The sequence below is a fragment of the Xiphias gladius genome, chromosome 21 (genome assembly GCF_016859285.1).
Source record: "Xiphias gladius isolate SHS-SW01 ecotype Sanya breed wild chromosome 21, ASM1685928v1, whole genome shotgun sequence".
In the NCBI taxonomy this organism is placed as follows: Eukaryota; Metazoa; Chordata; class Actinopteri; order Istiophoriformes; family Xiphiidae; genus Xiphias; species Xiphias gladius.
Window position 1 is genome coordinate 12,029,886 of NC_053420.1, and position 17,100 is coordinate 12,046,985.

At 39.7% G+C, this 17,100-nt stretch overlaps 1 protein-coding gene across 8 annotated transcripts in view; it reads right to left on the reverse strand.

The window, feature by feature from the left end:
- LOC120807483 (R3H domain-containing protein 2) overlaps nucleotides 1-17,100 on the reverse strand; it is a 61,047-nt gene that overhangs the window by 28,719 nt on the left and 15,228 nt on the right. For 6 of the 8 annotated variants that reach the window (XM_040159591.1, XM_040159586.1, XM_040159589.1 and 3 more), the window contains 7 exons: nucleotides 4,435-4,593; nucleotides 3,546-3,704; nucleotides 3,187-3,409; nucleotides 2,562-2,603; nucleotides 1,322-1,408; nucleotides 1,016-1,154; nucleotides 188-266 (listed from right to left, as the gene is read on the reverse strand). In XM_040159591.1, the coding sequence (XP_040015525.1) occupies nucleotides 188-266; nucleotides 1,016-1,154; nucleotides 1,322-1,408; nucleotides 2,562-2,603; nucleotides 3,187-3,345 (506 nt within the window). In that variant the 5' untranslated portion in view covers nucleotides 3,346-3,409; nucleotides 3,546-3,704; nucleotides 4,435-4,593. The remainder of the gene's footprint in view (nucleotides 1-187; nucleotides 267-1,015; nucleotides 1,155-1,321; nucleotides 1,409-2,561; nucleotides 2,604-3,186; nucleotides 3,410-3,545; nucleotides 3,705-4,434; nucleotides 4,594-17,100) is intronic. The other 2 variants (XM_040159584.1, XM_040159587.1) reach the window with 2 other exon arrangements.

Consider the following 17,100-nt stretch of genomic DNA (forward strand, 5'->3'; position numbering starts at 1 on the left):
AATGTACTATTTAAATACTCAACTTTGTCATAAAATGTTTTAGTATCAGCAGCAGTTGGACCAAAACTAATTCTGCTTGTGCCATTAATGTGCTTGTGCTTAATCCCATGTTTTTTGTTTCATTTTCTGTTGTGCTCTTGTTATTACAGCTATGTCTATCAGTCAGTCTTTGGTGGCAATCTCATACCTGGGATTGTTTTTCAGTGTGTTGACCAGAAACTCGTGAACATCAATGCCCGTGGAGTCAGTGTATTCCTGACTGGAGTCTAACAGAGATAAGACAAAAGTACATAAGCAGGCAAGGGGAAGAAAGGCTTGAGAGACTGAGTAGGAAAAGAGAGCAGGTGGCACGTCTGTAGAGTGCAAGTGAGATAGAAAGAGCAAAGTCAGATTGCTACTAAGCATAGCTCCTAAAATGGCACCTCAACACACCAGCAACGACATTCCAGCTTGTTCAGGGAGGATAAACATAAGAAGCAGATGTCAGGAGACATCAGCTAGTTGTTCTACGCTTTCACACAAACACAAACGCACTCTTCGGGGGATCATTTTCCAGTATTTTCCACTACACTAGACAGTTGGGCTAGCCAATTCATCTCTGTTGCGTTCAGATTCTAATGACGCCTGAGAGCCTCTGCAGAGATAGTGTTTGAGGGAGGTAAAAAAAAATAAGAGGTAGGGATCCAATTATCTTCCAGAGAAATTAGCTTGACATATTAGTTTGGGTACTACAGTGGACATCATATTTACATGTAACAGGTTTTGTCATGACATGGCAAAACCTTTTCAAATTTACCAGTGCAGAATATTTGAACTGAGACTATTGTTAAGCATTCATTGTATTTTTGTAGGGAAGTGAATTTAAAAAAAAAAAAAAAAAAACATCTCCACTTCGCCAATGTGACAGATTTAAATCTTGTCTTGTTTAAGATTATACAGAACTGTTGTTAACAAATGTGGGATTAAGACCAGAACAGGCTACAAAATGCATTTAACTTCCGAAGTTGCATCTTACCACGTGATAGCATCTTTCGCGGAGTCTTGTCCTTCTTCTCTTCATTTTCATACTCGTCCTTTGAGGACTTCTCCTCCTCCTTGTCTGATGGACAGCTGATGTGAAGCTGGATGATATCCTGGAAAACCACATTCCATTGCTATGAGAAAAGACGGTAATTTTTTTATTCTAATTTTGTTAAGTGTATTAAGTATTGTTAATCCTACACAAACTGCAGTTAAATACAAAAAACCGCAAGCTAGGCTAACTGCAGGTTATGGACTAAGGTTAGGAGTTAGTGGTTAAGGTTAGAGACAAGAACAGTACCGATTCTGGAGGTCCATCATTGGAGAACGGACCAGAGGACTCCTCACACACTGCCAGACTCCGTACCAGCTTCAGTTTGGCATTAGACTGAAACAGAATCACAGATGTATTATCTTTAAAGCTTTTTTTAGGCATGTTCACTGAAAATTTATAGGACAAAATACAAATTAAATGCTGCTTAAGTCCCTCAAAGTCAAAATGAATAAGTAAATGGTTAAACTACAGAGTGCTCTCATTGCAAGCTGCAATTGGCCGTTTAAAAATCCAATTTTTTAAATCAGATTTTTGTATAATGACTTGTTTTGTATTATTAACATTTGTTTGTTTGTTTCTATCAAAATAAAATCAGTTCCAGGATTTTTTTTGAAAAATTAACAACCAAAATAATGAGCCCTAGTCACCTGACTTATATCTCTCAATACTGGAGATTACAATATAAAATATGATAATAGCTGATTCTGTACAATCCCATGGTGTGTAGCTATGTGTGCAACGAGTGTTTCTTAAACCTGATGTTTTGATGAGAAAAAAAATCTTCTCTACTTTATTTCAGTGGTTCACTGTCTTTTGCTGTGTTAAATTAAGATCTGCTGTTACTTTGAGTTTTCATACCATAAACAAGGGGTTACGTCTCCAAATCCCTTGTATGAATGTAAGCTTACATAAAACCCTGAATAATGACTGATAATAGAGTTCCCTGAGGAATGTTGGAGACGCTGGTGAGGTATGGAGAAAACACAGAGGTAATTTTCAACATAGCTGATTAGGATGCTTTCCCTTTGCCGATTATTATTTTATCTTTGACTGAGCAATAAGACCAAAAACAGTCTGACTTTTAAAAAAGCTGCTCAACACAACTCACAAACCATGTTTGGGAGTCAATTGACAAGATTTATTTATCTATCAAATCAACATCTAGTTATTAAATTTAACTTTTCAACTCTTTATGAACTGTCTTAAGTGTAACCTTCTCTTTCATAGCCTCACTGAGGTCACTGTGACTATAGTATACTTTTAACCCTCTCATAGAATTTAAGATTTTAAGCCAATGGTAAGAGGAAGGTAGTCCACTGTAGTTGAGAGGATTAGAAGGTTAATGATGGAAGGTCATCTTATACAACAAACCAGCAGGAGGTTATTTCAGGGAATGGGATTATAAAGTTATTTGGGTTACTTGCAGAAAGATGAAAACCTATTTTCGTAGTAAAAAAACAAAAAACCACACACAGAAATTAGTTACCTTGGCCCTTTTCCTGCCATGGCTGTGGTTAGGAGCCCGTTTCTACAAGAGAAACTTGTTATTTTTCTAATCTTAATAATAAGGTGCAGATTAAATACTCATACAAATTCACTACGTATAGATTTAAGTATAAAATATAGATTAGGTACAAATAAAGGCATTTGCATTTGTGTACACTTTCATATGCCAGGTCTCTGCCACGAAAAATCACTTTTAGTGATTCCTTGACCATGTATGTTTAAATGGGTTTGTAACCGTTTTTTTAAAAAGATGGATGTGTTTTCTTTTATCCAAAATAATTAAATCCAAAATCTGGCTAAAACTGAAATTAAAAATATAAAATTCAGACAAATGTGCAACATAAGCAAAAAATAGATTCCCGTTCATCAGTATATAGCCTGTCCTCTCAACAACACTTAAAATATGACAGTCTTGGCTAAAAAAAACATTATTATGGACCAGCAACAAATGCTACTTTTGCTAAAGCCAGGTTATTGAAGCGCATTTATATGCACTTCAATTTCCCGTCTTGAGTTTATTTTATTCAATTATTCAACAAATCCATCACTGAGATATACAGCTCTGAAATTCCTACTAGGACTCTTACATCATCACTTCTTCCCACCTGTGCATCCTGTGGGGAGCTATCCTCAGGCTCCAGGCCCTCCCCTGTCCCCTCCTTGGTGCCCTGTGGTTGAGGGGAGGTCTTGCCTCGACTGCAGGGCTCGATGAGTGGCCCACTCTCTCCCTCCTGCTGGATGTCTGTTGTCAGGCTCACTGACATCTTCTTAGGGGAGGGGGAGAGGGTGGGAGTTGGGGAGGGGGTTGGGTGGAGAACCCAGGAGTGGCTGAGAGAAAAGAGAGGGAAATTCTACATCCGGACACCAAAGGGCTGTGACATTTTGACAACGAATGACAAAGGAGAAAGCAGAGACAGAGAGCACATAAAGTATATGTATGAGTGTGTACTACTATACTATATACCTGTAGATGGTACCAGATCTGTGTTGGACTCTGTAGAGGGAGTCTGGATGGGAACCACACACAGGAAAATGAGGGGAACCCACTAAGGTAGTGTACTGGTCAGGGCTGCAGCAGGGGGCGAAACGCAGTCCATAGCAGGCTTTAGCCCTCAGGATGGGGCTGTGAGGAAACAACAGAAGAAAAAAAAATGTTACACCTCAATTACAAATGACAAATTTACTGAGTTAAATTGCTCATTACGGCATGATTATTTATCTCATCAGCTGATTAGTTCTTCTACTTGTTAAGAATAAGCTGGCTTATTTTGGGATAATGTTCCCCATGTTTTTCAATGTTAAAAAAAAAAAAAAAAAAAAAAAAGTTAATCTGCAAGGATACAGTAACTACATTGTTGTTTACTAATTAAGATTATTAACGTCTTGATTTTTAACAAGAAGTGTTATTTTATTTTTAATGTCAGAACAAACTTTACAGCCAAATCTCTACTAATTTGACATTGAGATTTCTTATACTGCCCCTTGTGACAACTCAACTCTGATGGATAAAACAGACTGGATGTTTTCATCCAGGTTGATACATTAACAGCAGATTTGTAGTAGGAAATCTGAATTGAATAAAAAACTGAATAGGTTGTTTTATAACTTTTACTTTCCTTTATGCACCAAAGTGTTTTTGCATAAGCCAAAACTTTTTCATTCCATTCATTAGAATCAGTTACAAAAAAAACTTCTTTGAAGATCAATTTTGTACTTTTTAAACAAATAAATTACTATTTAGAGGTTTAACTTTCATAATATGGGTACAAACCTGCTCCAAAAGACACATCCTCAGTACAACAATATTACAGGAAAAACAACATGTACATGTGAAAAAAGCCAGTAATATTTACAGCGATCAGGTGAACTGAAGAGGCAGCAGTTAGCCACCTGGAAAAGGGGGAAGGGCACACGAACAGGCCAGCCACCACCTCAGCGGTCCTCTGAGGCCTCTCTCTTTTCTCTACCTCCAGCTCAGTGCAGCAGCATGGTCTGTCCTCCAGTGAGGAGCCCTGGACACCAAAAGCAGAAAAGGAAGACACGGATGACGTCATGTTTCACACACTGAGTGATTCATCGCTGCTGCCAGGGAGGGGGACAAAGAGCTGAAAGCTCAGAGTCCCACTTGCACACAGTGTTTACAAATCAGCACTTCTATTCAGGTTTGTTCTTCCCAAAACTGATAAATTGCTAATTATTTGACTTTGTCACTTCCTAAAATGCAAGTTTCTACAGTGTGCGTACCAGTTTTTATGAATGGTAAATTTATGTTTTAGGAGAAGGGATAGTTAAAATTGTGTTTTTTTCCCCCACTAGAGTTCATACTAGCAGCAAAATGTCAGACATGGTGGGTCATCCTGGCAAAGCTGTAGACCAAGTGCAGCGGATATGATTGCCTTTTCTACTGGAGGTTCTGTATAGTGCCACCTGGATTTGCCTTTTCTTACTACCAGTAGTTAAGAACAATCCTTTGATGTATCTCCCTAGATTATGGGTATTTGTCAGACACCCTTGCCAACTTTATCTGCTTACAGAATCACTGAAATAAGCTAATAAGGTTAACTTCACATGGGCAAATCATCATAATTAAGATAATTAAGCAGGACTAGAACAGGATGGTAGTCATGACTTGCCTGACGTCAGTCAATTGAATCATATTTGGTTCAACATACAACATAAACTCACGCACCAGCTTTACCCATTTAAACTATTAGACATCCTACAGCTGCAAGCTCTTCTTAATTTAACTTCCAGCAAATCACAGCAACGGCTTATATTATGGCTATATCATCTTCAACAACAAAACTGTTAATTACAGCAATACCTACAATGATCATATCCTTACCATGACTATGTAGTCTCTCTTTTCCTCACTTCTTCTAAATTACATCATTAAACCTATTTTCCCATCATAGAAAAACATGAAACAGAAGCGCAAAGAGCTTTGGGGTCAATTCTGGCTCCAAAGCCTCTGACTTAGGTATCAGGCTTTACACCCATATACAGGCATACAACACAGATGAATAACAATCCATCTAACTCCAAGCCTATATCATCTGGTATGATGGTAGCCTGCTAATGTGATCACCCAGGTCAAATTATGAGTTATCTCTATGTTCGCCTAAACATGGTAACATTAGCCTTTGTGAACTTTGTGGGCGGGGCGTTGCTACAACAGATGCCAGCTGTCGCAATTCGCAAACAATAACGGTAATATTTCAGGATATCAACATTTTGACGACATGTTGTTAATATAAAATTAACAACTGAAGCTCACTCACCCCGAGTTCTGTGTAAAGATCAAGATGCCTGTCTTTGAGAAGCTTAGATAAGTTTGAGAGGTTTCCTCCTTTCATCTGAAATGCTCTTTGGTACACTTTGCATACTGGCTTTTAGTTGTCTATATTTTATAATAATCATCAAATGCAAAATATCTCCATACACAGTATTTTGTTTTTCCACAAGTCACAGCCAACGTGACTGCACTTTCCACTGCCATTCCATGTTTTTTTTGCTTTTGTTTACTGTGCATGCCGCCTTCTTTTTCTCTTCGAGTTTGATGTCAGACTAGAAAGATTTTAGGATTATGCTGCTACCCTTGTCAGTCCTGGAAGAATCACATCTCCAGGACCTATAACATCTATGGTACCTTCAGTACATACGGTACTGTAGAAAAAAAAGTACCGTAGATTTTCAGAATTTTTGCATCGACTTGGCACTGAAATATCGGTTTCTCATGACATCCATAGTCAGCATGTATGCATGCAGAGTGGATGAGTGCCATTCATGCATGCCCCTGGCTGTGCTGTGCTGTGCTGTGCTGCAGGATAGATGAGAGATGAATGAACAAACGAGGAAGGGATTCCCACTGCGGGGAAGACCCAGGCAATGCAACAGCAAAGGCGTCATCAGCAGCAGCATCAGCAGCATTACAGCACATCATTGAACAGGACACCCACATGCCCCAACCCCACTCTGCTTATACAAGCCTACCATACAGCAGCACAGAATACAGCCACACTCTCTACTGTAGGTACATACAAATGCGTGAGTTAGTCACTTCAAAATAATCTCCTGCTTTTGCTTGCTCACACAAGTACAGCGTATTCTTACACGTAAAGATTGAATGGTTTTAGATTAGAAACCAAAGATAGCTATTCATCTCAAGTGTCATTCTCATGGCTGAGCAGACTGTCCTGGCTTAATGGCAGGGAAGGGCTGGAGGAAAAATTGTGAATCAGTCAGAGATGGGGCGCTTATGCATAAAACACCTTTACCTATTCTCTCCTCCTCCACTCATTCCTCTTTTATGTTCCCTCAGCTCTCTCAACACTCCCCTCTGCCTCCTTCAACACACAAAAATACCATAGTTGTCGTACATTAGTTGTGAGGGTACTCATTGACATGATGCATTTCCCTAGCCTCTACCCTAAGCTTCACCATCACAAATAAATGCCTTACCCTAACCCTTACACTAATCCTAACCTGAACCTAATTTTAACCTTAAACCTACAACCACATCCTTTGAAGTTGTGAGGACCGGCCAAAGTGTCCTCACAACGATGGTTTCAAACCAAATTTTGTCCACAAAACCATAGAGAGACATTTACACATACACAAACCGGCCCAAAGGGTTGCCAAGGAGATGGTAACGTCATTCACAACGGCTGCCATTTGTGTTGAGCAAGTACCAGTGAGAAGGGCAGAGAGGAGAATGATATTGGATATAAATATGTGGATTGCAGTGTGCACAGACAGAGAGGTGGAAAGAAAGAAGCAGAAAGAACAGGACAGAATGAAAAGAAAAAGGATCAGGAAGTTCAAGCAATCTTAGCCTGTTGTACAAACAACAATGTGAGTTCTCAGTCATCCAGGTCATGGGATATCAAGTGGAAGAAACTTAAATTAGAGCTGCCTAACTGATAAAGCCAACACATGATACCCTGAATTTTAACCCAACACAGTTCACATTGAGCATTTCTGATTATTTATAGCAGGTCCATTTATTCTCGATCACCTGATAAATCACTGCAAACAAATTCATATGACCAGTTACCCCAAAAGATGGGGCTATGTGCTATGCCCTATGCTATATGGGGCTGACAGTGGCTGACTGGCAGTTTAATTTTGAAATGGTGACAGGAAGTACTTTGCTTGAATCAACATAAACTTCATCATAGCTCTGAGCAGAGCAGATGAAGAGAAAGAAATTGCTACTAGTAATTAGGGATGTACACAATTAATTGACTAAACAATTTATCATTACCCTCGCTACTCAGCCCCAGAAATACTAGTCGATTAATCTAATTACTAATATTTTATTAATGTACAACGGCAGTTAACTGTTACATCTGAGATGTTGCGCAGCCACCCGCAACTAGCCGGGGCTGCAGCCCCAGCAGATGGCAGGCCCTCTCTCCCCACGCCAATGCTCAGATATTGTAAACAAGCAAAGTAAAAAGTGGGACAGATGACATTGAGTAAAACAAGCGTGGTGTGGCAGTATTTTGATCTAGAAAATGAAAATAAGGTTGTATGTAGACTGTGTCAGAGTAAAATGGCATATAACCACTTGACCGGAGCAATGTCTAACCACATTCACCATGTGGACTTTAACCTGCAAGGAAAGAAGGCTGCTGGTGCTAGCACTACAAACGTTAGTCGAGGTTTGTGGAGTGTAAACCTATTGGTTTATACAGTGTGACTGGGACATCATTTCCCACAGACATTGTGATCCCACTCGGTCTGAAAAGGTAACACAGCTCATCACAGTAATTTTGACTATTTTCTGAGGGTTATTCTTACTTGTCTAACTTTAAGTTAAATTTTAATCTACAGGGAAATTGGTTGTAGGAATATCCCTACTAGCTAATTAACTCAACACAACACTATGCCTCATGTTACCATAGTACTGTGATAACATTCCTTGCCCTGCCACTATTACTTCTACTGTCAGTGTTACTACTATTACCTGCTACTGTAGCTAGTAGTAGTAAAGAACACTGATATTTTTATGTAGTAGTGACAAAAAATGTTATTCGGGCATAAGAACAACAATGTGTCATAATATGGGCAGACTCAATGACTACAATACCAGCAGTAGCTAGGGCACTGATCTCTGCCTGTTGTGTCCCAGTTCATACAGTGTGTCAGTGGGCCTGATGTTGATATCGCTCTTCCAACTGCCTGTATCATCACATGTGGCTGCAGACATGCAGCAGGGCAACCGATTCACACAAGACTCAGGCTAGTTACATCACAGTGAAAGAGGTTATACACATCATGTTTCACTCGTAAAAACCACATTTACAGGCTGGTGTAACACAGCAGGATAGGGATGCTTTGATCAGGCATTATTTAAGAGCAAGTATTAATAGCCCATTTAATGTCTTAAAAATTGTCCAAAATCCACCAATTGTAACTTTTGCGCATAGAAATTTAGTACTATAAACTACTAGTTGGTCATTTCAGAAGTATTTTTTTTGTGGGACCAATGAGTCATTGCATTGTGTTATATTCTGTTACTGTCTCCAAAAATCAGCATGCATCCTTCTTAATATTCAAAATTTGTGCAGGTCTCCCTCCCCTGAATGCCACTAATAATTATCACAGAGCTAGTTGAACAAGTGATATCACAAACTACCACTTTTACATTTCTTTCACACAATTCCTTTCAACATCACAGTTGTGGGTGTTACTATCAGTTTCTGTCTTAAAAAGGTGCTATATGTAAGTCTTTGCTATCACTACATAGCCAACATTAGCATTAACAGCTGTTTACTTATCAGTCTAGAAGAAACGTTGCAAATTCACCATCAAACTTCATTCCTTTAATCAGCCAAGAGCTCTCTCCAGCGGTGGAAAGCAATGCTAATGTTAACTCTTCTTTTTCTTCTATTTATTTCACTGTTATTCTACTGAAGTTAACATGCTTACCAGCTTACCCCAGCCCATTCTGTCTCATAATACAACTTTTTGATAGTGAGTCGCTGTAGCGTCCAGTCTGCCTTCAGTCCAACATTGGAAGATGAAGAGGCAGTAGGGCTGTCACTTTTTATTCAAAATCTGAAGATTTGTCTGAAGGTGGTAGAAAAAGTTAAAATTCGAACTGTAATGACCTCTTCGAATTCTAAATTTACAGTCCATAAGTGCAAAGGCTGTTCCAAATAGTTTGCCTTGTGATCCAGCAGAGGGCACTCTACAACTTCACCATCAGCTTGACCTATGGTATGCCCTATTGACCTATCAAGCTAGTAATGTTATGTTGTTTGCTATGAAAATGGAGGACACTAGGTGGCGCGAATTCGAATTCATTCATACGAATTGCGTCTGAACACCCTAAGAAGTAGCACATAAAAGGAATGAAGTTTTAAGCCGAACTTGCAACGTTTCTTCTAGACAACAGCTGTTAATGCTAACGTTGGCTATGTAGCAATAGCAAAAACATACATACAGCACCTTTAAGACAATAATTTGTACCCACATCATACTGACTTTCTTTTGGTTTGCTTTGGTTAAAAAAGATTAATCAACTGTTTACCAAGGCAAATTATCCGTGTGAAATAAATTTTCACTACTTTTATACAATACACAATGACTTTTTTTTTTTTTTTTTTAAATTTGGTTTCTTGATTAATGTCAGGGAAAAATGTGAATTTTCACAAAAAACCCATGACACCCCACACGTACACACATAGATGAGCCACAGACATACACAACTCAAAAGAAAAGAAGAAAAAAAAAAAAAAAAAATCACCATCATCCTCATCGGCTGTCATAATGCTGTGCAGGGCACGCTGACCCATTTCACGCACATTAATGGCCATGCAGACTCTTGCTTAGGCCCTCCTGATGACAGGCAACCAGCTGAGACACACAGCCCTGCCCACTGTGTCAGGTTACCACACCAAAGACTGCCAATGGAAGGGAGCCTTGAGTGAGACAGTGTGTGTACGTTTGAGTGGGCCAGTGAGTTAAAGAGACAGAGAGAGCTATCTGTCTGGTCAACACTGTGTGTATGTGTGGGTGTTTGTGTTAAGACACACACGATCACTTCAAACAGTAGGCTAGCTGGACTAAATAGTTTGTGCAGGTATGAGATCAGTGTCAAAATTAGCTGCTCCAGGTCAGGCTGGGTCAGGGTCTCAGCAATAGTTAGCAGCGCGGCAAGCCAGAGAAATGAGAAGAATTCTACTGCATGGTAGGTGTTTAGAGGAAAACGCTTGTATATATCAAGTCTTTTAGCTGGTTAACTTATCATATAACTAATGTCTGACTACCTGACAGACAACACGCAAGCCAAAAGCCAGTGTTAGATACCAGCTGTTGCCAAAGAGCACCAATATATTAATTTGACAAGTTGGGTACATTAAAAACAGGGTACATTTGGCCAAATTTTAACTTGCACTTTCATGCTAAAATGAAAATCAATTAATTAGTGGATTCAAAGAAAAGTACAGGACCACAATCTTCATCTACTCATATTTTCAAATTATTTCTGAAGTAAAAATACCAAGCATATATGTATGTTACAGATCCTTCGGCGTGAGGATTTGCAATTTTTCTCTGACTCATTATTATATAGCAAATAACTTTGGATTTTTTTTAACTTTCATTAAGACAAGAACCACTACAAAATGACACCACAGAAAGGTACAGATACAGAGTGAAAGTGAATAGGGAACGAGCACTGTATTCCTACAATTTTGTGTGGGTAATGTTTGAAAGCTGTTACTATTACTTTATTTCATTCATTGGATTATTTCAAATTTCATAATGGAGAAGCATGCGTAGCAGACATGCCTCTCCATTTTCTCTGCAGAGGCTGAATGAAAGATAAAGGTGAATGGAAGCGCAGAACGCTGCAAACAGGAGTGAGCAAGCAAGTACAAAACCCACAGACAGCAGTGGGAGAGACATAGGCAGCTCGACCCAATTCATCTCCTCTGTATTCAGCTGAGCACCTTCTCGTCATTTGACGTCAGAGAGAACCCATTTCACAAAAGGCAGCAAGGTTATGTCTTCACAGCACAGAGTGGAGGCTGACGTGTAGTAATGGCAGAGTTTGTGCAAGCTCAGTGCCTGCACATATTATATATCAGCAGTGCTTGCAGTGTGTGCGTACCAGTGTTTGTCTGTGTCAGAGAGGATTCCCCTTTGCGTTGGTTGCACAATCTCACACAGGGAGGGGTGAGGAGGCTGGCACAGCCCTAGGGACTGTAGAGCAACAGTCCAGGCACATTCGCACTAAAACAGAGTCGGTGGTTCAAATGGTAAAAATATGGATACATGCATCATTGGCCAGCACGAACAAAGACACCCCAGAATGCTGTGCATATTTTTTCTGCCATGAGCTATGTAAAAGTGATTAAGATGACTATGACTGAGAAAGACAGAGGAGAAGAGACAGGAAACTTCGATGACAATAGCAACAAACATTAGGAAAAAAAAAAACATCCTGAAGGGAGAATAACGAGACACAAAACACAGATGAAGCGGACACGAATGGTCAATTGAAGCGGAAGACAGAGTTTCTTTTTCCATGTACGTCTCTCTCTCTGTCCTTCTCACTGCCACCCCCTCTCTAGTTTCTCTCTCAGTCTCACTGAGGATACCCCTTCCTGCTTTCCACCCCCTCTACGTCAACCCCTCCCATCAATCTCTCTCTCTCCATCCACCCACTATGTAGTGTTAGTTCTCTCTCCCGCTCTCATTTTTTTCCTCCTTTAATGTGTCTTCTTAAATTGTCAAGCCTGCTGCTGACGCCATCCTCCTCCACTCAGCTAGCCCACTCAGTCCTGTGGGACGAGATATGACTCATTCTCTCCCTCCTTCCCTCCCCTCCCTCCCTAGTTACCTACCTACCTTTCAGTAGCTCTCTCCAATTCTCCCTCTCTTTCTCTGTTGCTCTCAATAGTTACAACCTATGTATAGTTTTCTGCTTCATGTAGGGGAACATACGGAAGGTGTATGGAGAGAACAAATCAGACTAGACCTAAGAATAAGAACACAAGGAGAAAGTGGGTGATGGAGAAAAAGATATGTTGGCCAACTGAATGACAGTCTCCCTTCTGCATAATGAACGAATGCCATTGGAGAGAGGGGATCCTGATCTTGCATGTATTATTGATGAAGGCAGGAGTGTTGGCTTGTGGGTGAGGGACAGAAATAGGGAGTTCCAATTAGGCCAAAAATAATCAGGAAACACTCATCTTCCAATTAATTATTACATTATTCTTCTTCTATAATTAAAAAAAAAAAACATTTTCTTTATTAATATTCAGTGGTGATCAGATGCCATTACTATTTTGAAATGGCATCTTTATTTTAATATGATACTTTTCCTGTTACAACAGGATGTTGGGGCGGGACAAAACAGTGAATTCTCAACCAATAGGATATCAGGGACTGAGAGACACTAATATCTTAACAAATATATGTAGGGTATTAACCGGTTGAAGTATTTATTTAAACCTACTTGTTCAGCATAAGGTATTAAAAACAAAATTTCCATTCATAGCACCATGCAATCTAATATGACAAATGTGCCCTATTTGCATCAGAAGAAAGATCCACTCCCTATTTCCAAGACAAGACAAGGCTGCTTTACACCATGCGACAAGCTACGCACACACAAGTGGAGGCTACGGATGAGAACCAACCCAACCCATCAGAATCGTGTGCCTCTGAGCTTATAAATTTCTTTTCTTGATGCCACCATGTTATTCTGATAGTTGCGCATTGCAAAACAATGATGTCAAAATCATGCGTCCACGCTGCTTTAAACTTGCAACAAGACGACGACTTGGCAGAGAGGAAGAAACGGTCCAAAGCGTGGCTTCATTTAACGAGGAAAGATGATGACAGTGCTAGTTGTAATGTCTCTACAATGGTAATTTCGAGTAAGGGTTGGAACACCAGCACGCTGAATGCTGAAACATCTTTCTACACAACATGCGCTTAAATTCTAGGAATGTAATAAATTTGACACTGTACGCACAAGTGCCACTGCTTCCCTACGAGCAGCACGTCTGTTACCGAGGGTAAATATACTGTGTTAAAATAACATTAGTGCCGTGCAGGCAGGCTTAGATTTTTTTTTGTGACTAAGAAAAACCTAAATGAAAACAGTGGTTAAACAGTGGAGCTTTTGAACACCTGAGGCACACGCAGTCCTTTTTCCTACTCTGTTTCTACACTGTGTTCAGACTCAGAGATAATAAAACAGTTGCATTGATGATGAAAACCTGTGTAGGCCTAATTCAATTAATATTATTTATGCTCAAACTCTCTCCATAACGTAATACAATTCAAAACACCACCACAAACTACATCCGCCAAATGATCATACACCTCATCAACACCTCTTTAAAACAGTTTCCACAAAAACGGATCCTTATACCCTTCATAAGGCAAGGATTAAATACAGTACAGACTATTGTATAAAACTGCATTAGTTTAAGCTAGCTGTACCTAATAAACTATCTACTGAATGTAAATATGCCTGTATAAATGGTGGGCATCTCTCAGTCTTTAAACTTTCTAGCCAGGCAGAAACATAATTCCAAATAATGAAGTTTCTTAGCTGTCCTATATACACATAAATGACTGAGTGTGGGATTGTCTTGTCTTCTCAAGTACAGTGAGGAAATTTGTGAAAGATTCTGCCTGCTCAACTTGAGCTGCTAATATAAAATAAATAACTGTCAAAATGAAATTGGGTGGCAGCTCCTGCAATCATTATAAATCTTGTGTAATTTATCAGCTTCTCTTACTTTGAGAAGGGGGAGCAGTGGAAGAGAGTGCAAGAGAGAGAGGAGACAAAAAAAGAGAACAGAGAAAGATGGAGGAGCAAAGGGTGGCTAGTGACACAGGAAGAGAGGAAAAACTTCTCAATGATGAAACAATCTTTGCTGTTAAATGATTGGACCAGACCTCCACCAATGGGAGGACCAGCTCCATGGCAACAGGCTCTGTCACCAAGAGAAAAGCAGCCATATCCCTCAACACCCCCATATTTCTCTCTCTCTTTCTCTCACGACCCCCCTCCTTTCCCCAATTAAAAGGCTCAGTGTATTTATCACTGGGTACTCACATTAACACAAATTAAAACAGCACACATACACAGACACAAAACATACAGCAGCCTCATGTGTTACTTATTGCCTGAACAACACAGCTCAATCGCACAGACACAATAAACATACACACACGTGACCAAACAAGGCTTGCAGATGTACACCAAGGCACACAGACTTAATGGGGCTTACAAAGTGATCAGAATGTGAGCCATTCACACACACAGTTATTTAAATGGCAGATTGGCGATGACTCCCCTCACACATTGTCTGACTGCCGACACTTCTGTTCCACTCCGTCCTGATGAGAGCCAGTGACTAAATATCAGGTCAGGTGGAGCTGATCCTTGAACTAAACAAATTGAGCTCACAGACAAAAGAAGAGACCTCAAGAATTAGGAAGTAGGCCCTGAAGATAGACTGCCCTTCCCTCACAGAAATATATATGACAAGGTGAATTCAACATGCATCAGATGGTATCATTCTTAGTTACCAACCCAGCTTTAGTAGACTCAACTAGTTTTAAAGGGTAAAGCTAGCTGATATAGGGTAGTAAATCACTGGACACCAGTCTTAACATTTGAGGTTAACCCTAAAACTTCACTGGAAGCATGATAATAATAATGGACTGCTGCTTAACAACTGCTACATTAATCAACTGAAGATGCTATGCCAGCATTGCATCCTGAAAGGTAAAGCCTCCCAGAAGCAGCAAGGCATGCTCAAAGTACACTCAAACCTTATTTTGCTGCTGCGTGACAGACAAATACTATTAGGCAGACAGCCTGCACAGGCACGTCTGTGTTGAGTGGGATAATCATAAGTTTAACTTTTTAAACATGTGACTATGAATACTTCTGTAAACACTGCTAACATATTGACATAATGGTGTCGTAAAATTCAATCTTAATTTTATCCATATTGCCTACTAGTTTGCATTTTTTGGTATTTCATTTAAGTGTTAATGTTGGCCATGATGAGGGAAAAAAGTTATCACTCACTCATCACTCAGACAGTCACAGACATTCGCATTTAAAGGGCTGGCCCCACTGCTGTGGTCCACCCAATAAATAGTAATCCAAAATTATTAATTATGCATCAACATTAATTATTATTAGTTATTCCCAGACAAAGTCATTTAATCTTAGTAATAGCTTTGTGTGTCACAGCTCTCAGCTAACATTACCAGCACTGACACTAGGACAGTAAGACGTGACCACATCACTGGCTTTCAAGTTACAGCTACACTAGCAAGATACTGAACTTGTCAAGCGTCTGGAATAAATTCCAAATTTGCGAAGATGACCCCAAAAAAGTCGAGTGCTAGATATACGAACGGAAACTGGCATATCACAATCCTACAATGAGTTTGGCAAATCACCGGAAAACTATAACAGCCTAACCGTCTTGTAGAATTTTCTTTTTTCTTCTATCGCTGATGTTAATGTGACCTGCAAGCTAACAAAGTATAATTTTGAAATACAATGTTTGTCCTCCTCAACTTCTGTTCTCTATCGAAGCTTCAAATATTCGTGGGTAATTGTCACTGAAGCTTTAAAGCCCCAAAAATGGTATTCAGGACAGCCTTAGTATACCACAACATCTTACTACCTGCTGTATGACTCTGAAATAATTTTCCATATGACCAGTCTCAGTAATTGATATATTTAATCAGGGAAGCCCCGGAGAGCAGAGCATGAGTAGCCGGCTTAGTCAGTGGGGTTTCCTGGAATACTTCACGCAGCCACATATGGGGCAGGCACTCCAGCCCTGAGGGATGGACCACCAATGACTACTGGTGCATAAATCAAGGTTACGTCACCACACAACTTTATTGGCACAATCTTTCCTCTGTACTGAAAGTCTAACGCTTTCTCTCTCTATTTTTCTGTCCCTCTGTTTAGCTGGTGGTCTTTAGCTGACTGGCTCTGCCTGTAGCTTAAGATGCATATTTTAATCACCCCGCAGACTGCTTCCTCCAGGTCACACATTTTTAAGGCCAACGACTTGGCCTAAGGTACAATAAAGATGATACAACTCACTGTACAAATTCCTCAGACCTCTTAGTTTAGTTTCTTAATGTCAATTTCTGTCTCTTACTGCTTCCCAATATCTATTATATTCTACCCCAACAAGTTTGAGAGCAGAATGGAGCAGCATTAGTTTCTACTCCCCTCAAAGCATTTCGTAATAACTCCACTCCCAGCCACCTTTTGCTTTCCACTCACACCAAATGAATTCCCACTTCTTTATGCTCCATTGCAAAAATGGAAAGTCTTGTCTTTGTTGCACAATACAACACCAAGCACAATTTAATGCTACCGTGAATGACTATAAAATCAGTCTCAAAGTTTCAACCTGAAAATAAAATTTGTCGTTATCCCAAGTTGTATGATTTAATTAACAGTGAAAGGACCAAAAAAAGTGTGGATGAAAATAAGA